Source organism: Littorina saxatilis, linkage group LG11, assembly GCF_037325665.1.
Source record: "Littorina saxatilis isolate snail1 linkage group LG11, US_GU_Lsax_2.0, whole genome shotgun sequence".
NCBI lineage: Eukaryota > Metazoa > Mollusca > Gastropoda > Littorinimorpha > Littorinidae > Littorina > Littorina saxatilis.
In genome coordinates, this window is record NC_090255.1 from 17929994 (window position 1) to 17936232 (window position 6239).

General features: G+C 44.7%; 1 protein-coding gene across 2 annotated transcripts in view; it reads right to left on the bottom strand.

Moving 5' to 3' along the window:
• LOC138979915 (uncharacterized) overlaps positions 1 to 1308 on the bottom strand; it is a 32337-nt gene extending 31029 nt beyond the window's left edge. For both annotated transcript variants that reach the window (XM_070352690.1, XM_070352691.1), the window contains exon 1: positions 778 to 1308. In XM_070352690.1, coding sequence (XP_070208791.1) covers positions 778 to 1291 — 514 coding nt within the window. In that variant the 5' untranslated portion in view covers positions 1292 to 1308. The remainder of the gene's footprint in view (positions 1 to 777) is intronic.
• Positions 1309 to 6239: the final 4931 nt, after the last annotated feature.

Below are 6239 nucleotides of genomic sequence, written 5' to 3' on the forward strand. Positions count from 1 at the left end.
ACACTTGTGTTTTCTGTTAGCTGCTGGGAATTGTATACTAACTCATCATTTGGTAATGTGGATAATAAGCTACATGCCACTAACATGGCATAATTATGAGAGGAATCTTCGCAAGTCGAAACTGAAAAATTAGACACAGCGGGTTCTATTTTTAGATCAGTGGCAACTGTAGCACAGGCACATGCAATCTGTCAAAAAAACCCACTTCTGCTTTAATTGAGAAGCAGGGAATTGATGGTCATTTGGTATTGTGGAGAATATAAGCTACATGTCATTAATCAATTCTGAGGATGAGAGCACAGTCTCGCTCAGGCAAAGGGCGGAAGAATACGCTCTGTGGAAAAGTTAGCGCACTCCAAGAGTGCGCTAACAGTTTTAGCGCATCGCCATTAGCCAATCAACTGGTTCACATTAGTCATGTGACACCAGCACTTACTGACAATCATTATTAGACCTGAAAAAAATAGGTGTGGTTACGGTAACCCGACCTACCCTATTTTTAGGGGCCGACCCCATAACTTTTTATTACATTTGTCACACACACAAAAAAAAAAAAAACGAGTTCACAAAACGCAATGAAAGCCAAAGAGCTCGAGTCGCACACTTATTTCCCTGTCAAGTAGGTTTAATTTGTACACATTAGAAAAAAAAGTTAAAAAAAAATAAAAAAAGTGATTGCCTACCTTCCTACCCTAATTTTTTTGGCTATGTTACCTTAACCACGCCTATTTTTTGGGGGGGGCCTTATTAATACCCTAGCCAAGAACAAAGACCAACCTGTTTCACTGACGCTTCTTCCTTCGAGGTCATGAGGTGTTGACGTCACGGAAGTGTCCACAGCCGGTGACGTCATAATCTTCTCTTTGCTGTACATAAGCAGTCCCACAGTGCACAGCGCTAGCCCCGCCCAGTTCCACATGGAGGCCGAGCGCCGCCCTGCCACGTGCAGCAGCACAACAACCAGCACGCGCTTCACGATGTTCAAAATGGCGTGGCTCACCACCGACATGTAACGAAGCACCACATTGGTCGAGACGTAGGAGTAGGTCACGTGACAGACGCCGGAAGCCAATGAAAGCAGGAGAAAATAGTCCTGCGGCTCGTGCGATGAAGCCACTGCAGCGTCAGTGACGACGAAGATCCGCGTGATCAGGACGAGGCCCGCGGTAGCAGCGGCGAAGGCGGCGAGGGCTCGCGGGGGACGGAGCCGACTTCTGCCGGGGCTGTCTCCGTGGTTGAGCTTCAGGGCCACGTTGCGGACGCCCAGCGTGACGTTGGACAGCAGCGCCATCAGCACGGCGCGCGAGATCTGGCTGCCTGGACAGCGGGTTGCCCACGTACAGCATGGCGCCCACCACCACCACCACCATGCCCACCACGCCCTCCGCCCCCATCGCCGTCTTCAGCACCAGGCGCTGCAGCAAGGCTGACGTCACGGGCTCCAGCATCTTGATGGCCATGGCGGAGGACGCGAAGGTCAAGGCCAGGCTGGTGTTGGTGGCCCACGTGGCCAGGAAGTGGGACGCCGCCATGACGTAGAACAGCGGACCTCTCAATGACGTCAGCTGGACGGTGGCGCAGCAACACAGCGTCTGGACCAGCGTCAGGCCCAGCGGGATGACGACAGCGGTGATCGACGTCATGTCTGTGACGTAGGGTGCCATGGCCAGCTTGGCCGACTTGTGACAGAGGAAGGAGGCCAGCGTCCACAGGGAGAAGACGGCAAGCGCGGTCAAGGTCGGTAGTGTCGTCATGGTTCCCTGGGGGAGAGAGGAGCAGCACGTGATCAACAGCGAGAACACCATGAGACACTGGCTGAGAGAGAGAGAAAGAGAGAGACAGACAGACAGAGAGAGAGAGACAGACAGAGACACAGAGACAGAGATATAGGCTCTAAGCCAGCTAGGCCTACCGTGCACCCCCCTCAGGATCCAGCTTCAGTAGGCTAGAGCTATTCATTGGGGTCTACTGAACACGTTTTATCAAGTTCGCCACAAAAAACTCATTCCCACTACTACTTATGCCCCTTTGTTTAAGGGTACCCCCTCGAACGCTAAATTTTTCTGTGAAATCACAACAATGCACAGCTGCAATGAATGAACAGAGAACCACTTTTTTTTAAATCAAAACAGTTAAGTTGATCATTAATCTTGTAAAAAATACCTATTACAGTGTTTAATGTTTGATAGGTTGGCTGTAGTGATGCTTGATAGGCTCAAACCGTCATTTTCACAGTGAGCAAAGCTTGTCAACTTTGATGAGTAAAAGGTTTCAACAACTTTGGGTTTTCTGTTTCATTTTTTAGAAACTACAATGCCTTCGGATAATTTCAAGCCACATTTTGAATTCCTGAGAGGATTTGTTGCGACACCAGATGAGATATTTCTCCCCTACCCCCAAATCGTGAAATTTTAGGAAAATGTCAAAAAACTATTTTCTTCAAATATTCATCATAACTTCTCACTGTTTTCAAATCAAATAACAAAAGTGATCACATTGACGACCAAAACAGTTCCTTTGTCCATCTTTTAATAGAACTACAACATTATTATTTTCTTCTCAAGACTGAAATGTAAAAAATAAAACAAAATGTTCAGATATAAACATCTATTCTAACTGTTCCCTACATAAAATGCTCATATTTAAGGTAAATTAACATAAGAAAGACAATCTAAGAACTAATGTTTCTTCATGTATGTGTAGAATGTTTGCTCATAAATGCAAATGTCTTATGAATCAATTTCAGCTTCATAGAAATAACATGAAAAAGTCATTGCAAAGAACTCAGCAAACTTTTTCTTTGAAACACACACACACACATAAACAAATACACACACACACACACACACACACACAAACACACACACAAACACACACACACATAGGTGGTTTTACAGTCATTTGGGGTCGGCTGTGTATCAAAATGCCATCTTGCTCAAAACACAGGCATTTGGGGTCTCTTTTGTTTTAAGTGTTAGAAAGTTTCTTAAAACTTCAATGAGCGTTAAATGCCATTTTAAAGTGTGAAAACTCATTTCAGGAGGTTATTACATAAAATGCAACCTCCAGCGTGATTTTTAGAAAAACAGACATTTGGGGACGATGTTTGCTGTACAGCAGTCAAATGGGGACGTATGTGTACAAAAAGTGCAGAGCTAGAATTATGTTATCCGTGCTATGAATGTTTTAGGTGTTAGAAAGTTTGTTAAAACTTCAATGAGCGTTAAATGCCATTCTAAAGTGTCAAAACTCATTTCAGGAGGTTATTACATAAAATGCAACCTCCAGCATGATCTTTTAGAAACAAACAGGTATTTGGGGACGATGTTTGCTGACAAGCAGTGAAATGGGGACGTCCAAAAGTGCAGAGCTCCCGCAGAGCTATATGAATGGTTTCATCACATACATGGCGCTAGGCGACATATGTTGTGAAAAATTTTACAAATCACGTTTTTGCGCCCGATATTTTCTTGTCATCTCCAAAGTCAAGGGACAAACACGAAATTCCTTGACTTTTGGGGTAGCGCGACTCTGTTAATTTTAAGAATTAAAAAAAAAAAAAATTCATTACTAGGATGTCCCATCGTTGGGAAATTCCGGTCGCTTCCTCCGAGTGGAAAGCTAGCAGTGACAGAGTCGCACTACCCCAAGTCAAGGGATCTATTAGTCCTGTTTCGCCGTTATCCCAATTCGCCTCCATCCCATTTTGGCGACATTTCTCAGGCCAAGTGTCATTTTACCACCATATCATGTACCATTAGCTCCACATCCCATTTTGGCGCAATCCCGTTTCGCCGTTAGCCCATTTCGCCCCCATCCCATTTTTGCGACATTTTACAGGCCAAGTGTCATTTTACCACCATGTCATGTACCATTAGCTCCACGTCCCATTTTGGCGCAATCCCGTTTGGCCGTTATCCCATTTTGCCCCCATCCCATTTTTGCGACATTTCATAGGCCATGTGTCATTTTACATGCCATTCTAAAGTGTCAAAACTCATTTCAGGAGGTTATTACATAAAATGCAACCTCCAGCGTGATTTTTTAGAAACAAACAGGTATTTGGGGACGATGTTTGCTGACAAGCAGTGAAATGGGGACGTCCAAAAGTGCAGAGCTCCCGCAGAGCTATATGAATGGTTTCATCACATACATGGCGCTAGGCGACATATGTTGTGAAAAATTTTACAAATCACGTTTTTGCGCCCGATATTTTCTTGTCATCTCCAAAGTCAAGGGACAAACACGAAATTCCTTGACTTTTGGGGTAGCGCGACTCTGTTAATTTTAAGAATTAAAAAAAAAAAAAATCATAACTAGGATGTCCCATCGTTGGAAAATTCCGGTCGCTTCCTGCGAGTGGAAAGCTAGCAGTGACAGAGTCGCACTACCCCAAGTCAAGGGATCTATTAGTCCTGTTTCGCCGTTATCCCAATTCGCCCCCATCCCATTTTGGCGACATTTCTCAGGCCAAGTGTCATTTTACCACCATATCATGTACCATTAGCTCCACATCCCATTTTGGCGCAATCCCGTTTCCCCGTTAGCCCATTTCGCCCCCATCCCATTTTTGCGACATTTTACAGGCCAAGTGTCATTTTACCACCATGTCATGTACCATTAGCTCCACGTCCCATTTTGGCGCAATCCCGTTTGGCCGTTATCCCATTTTGCCCCCATCCCATTTTTGCGACATTTCATAGGCCATGTGTCATTTTACATGCCATTCTAAAGTGTCAAAACTCATTTCAGGAGGTTATTACATAAAATGCAACCTCCAGCGTGATTTTTTAGAAACAAACAGGTATTTGGGGACGATGTTTGCTGTACAGCAGTGAAATGGGGACGTCCAAAAGTGCAGAGCTCCCGCAGAGCTATATGAATGGTTTCATCACATACATGGCGCTAGGCGACATATGTTGTGAAAAATTTTACAAATCACGTTTTTGCGCCCGATATTTTCTTGTCATCTCCAAAGTCAAGGGACAAACACGAAATTCCTTGACTTTTGGGGTAGCGCGACTCTGTTAATTTTAAGAATTAAAAAAAAAAAAAAATTCATTACCAGGATGTCCCATCGTTGGGAAATTCCGGTCGCTTCCTCTGAGTGGAAAGCTAGCAGTGACAGAGTCGCACTACCCCAAGTCAAGGGATCTATTAGTCCTGTTTCGCCGTTATCCCAATTCGCCCCCATCCCATTTTGGCGACATTTCTCAGGCCAAGTGTCATTTTACCACCATATCATGTACCATTAGCTCCACATCCCATTTTGGCGCAATCCCGTTTCGCCGTTAGCCCATTTCGCCCCCATCCCATTTTTGCGACATTTTACAGGCCAAGTGTCATTTTACCACCATGTCATGTACCATTAGCTCCACGTCCCATTTTGGCGCAATCCCGTTTGGCCGTTATCCCATTTTGCCCCCATCCCATTTTTGCGACATTTCATAGGCCATGTGTCATTTTACATGCCATTCTAAAGTGTCAAAACTCATTTCAGGAGGTTATTACATAAAATGCAACCTCCAGCGTGATTTTTTAGAAACAAACAGGTATTTGGGGACGATGTTTGCTGACAAGCAGTGAAATGGGGACGTCCAAAAGTGCAGAGCTCCCGCAGAGCTATATGAATGGTTTCATCACATACATGGCGCTAGGCGACATATGTTGTGAAAAATTTTACAAATCACGTTTTTGCGCCCGATATTTTCTTGTCATCTCCAAAGTCAAGGGACAAACACGAAATTCCTTGACTTTTGGGGTAGCGCGACTCTGTTAATTTTAAGAATTAAAAAAAAAAAAAATTCATTACCAGGATGTCCCATTGTTGGGAAATTCCGGTCGCTTCCTCCGAGTGGAAAGCTAGCAGTGACAGAGTCGCACTACCCCAAGTCAAGGGATCTATTAGTCCTGTTTCGCCGTTATCCCAATTCGCCCCCATCCCATTTTGGCGACATTTCTCAGGCCAAGTGTCATTTTACCACCATATCATGTACCATTAGCTCCACATCCCATTTTGGCGCAATCCCGTTTCGCCGTTAGCCCATTTCGCCCCCAACCCATTTTTGCGACATTTTACAGGCCAAGTGTCATTTTACCACCATGTCATGTACCATTAGCTCCACGTCCCATTTTGGCGCAATCCCGTTTGGCCGTTATCCCATTTTGCCCCCATCCCATTTTTGCGACATTTCATAGGCCATGTGTCATTTTACATGCCATTCTAAAGTGTCAAAACT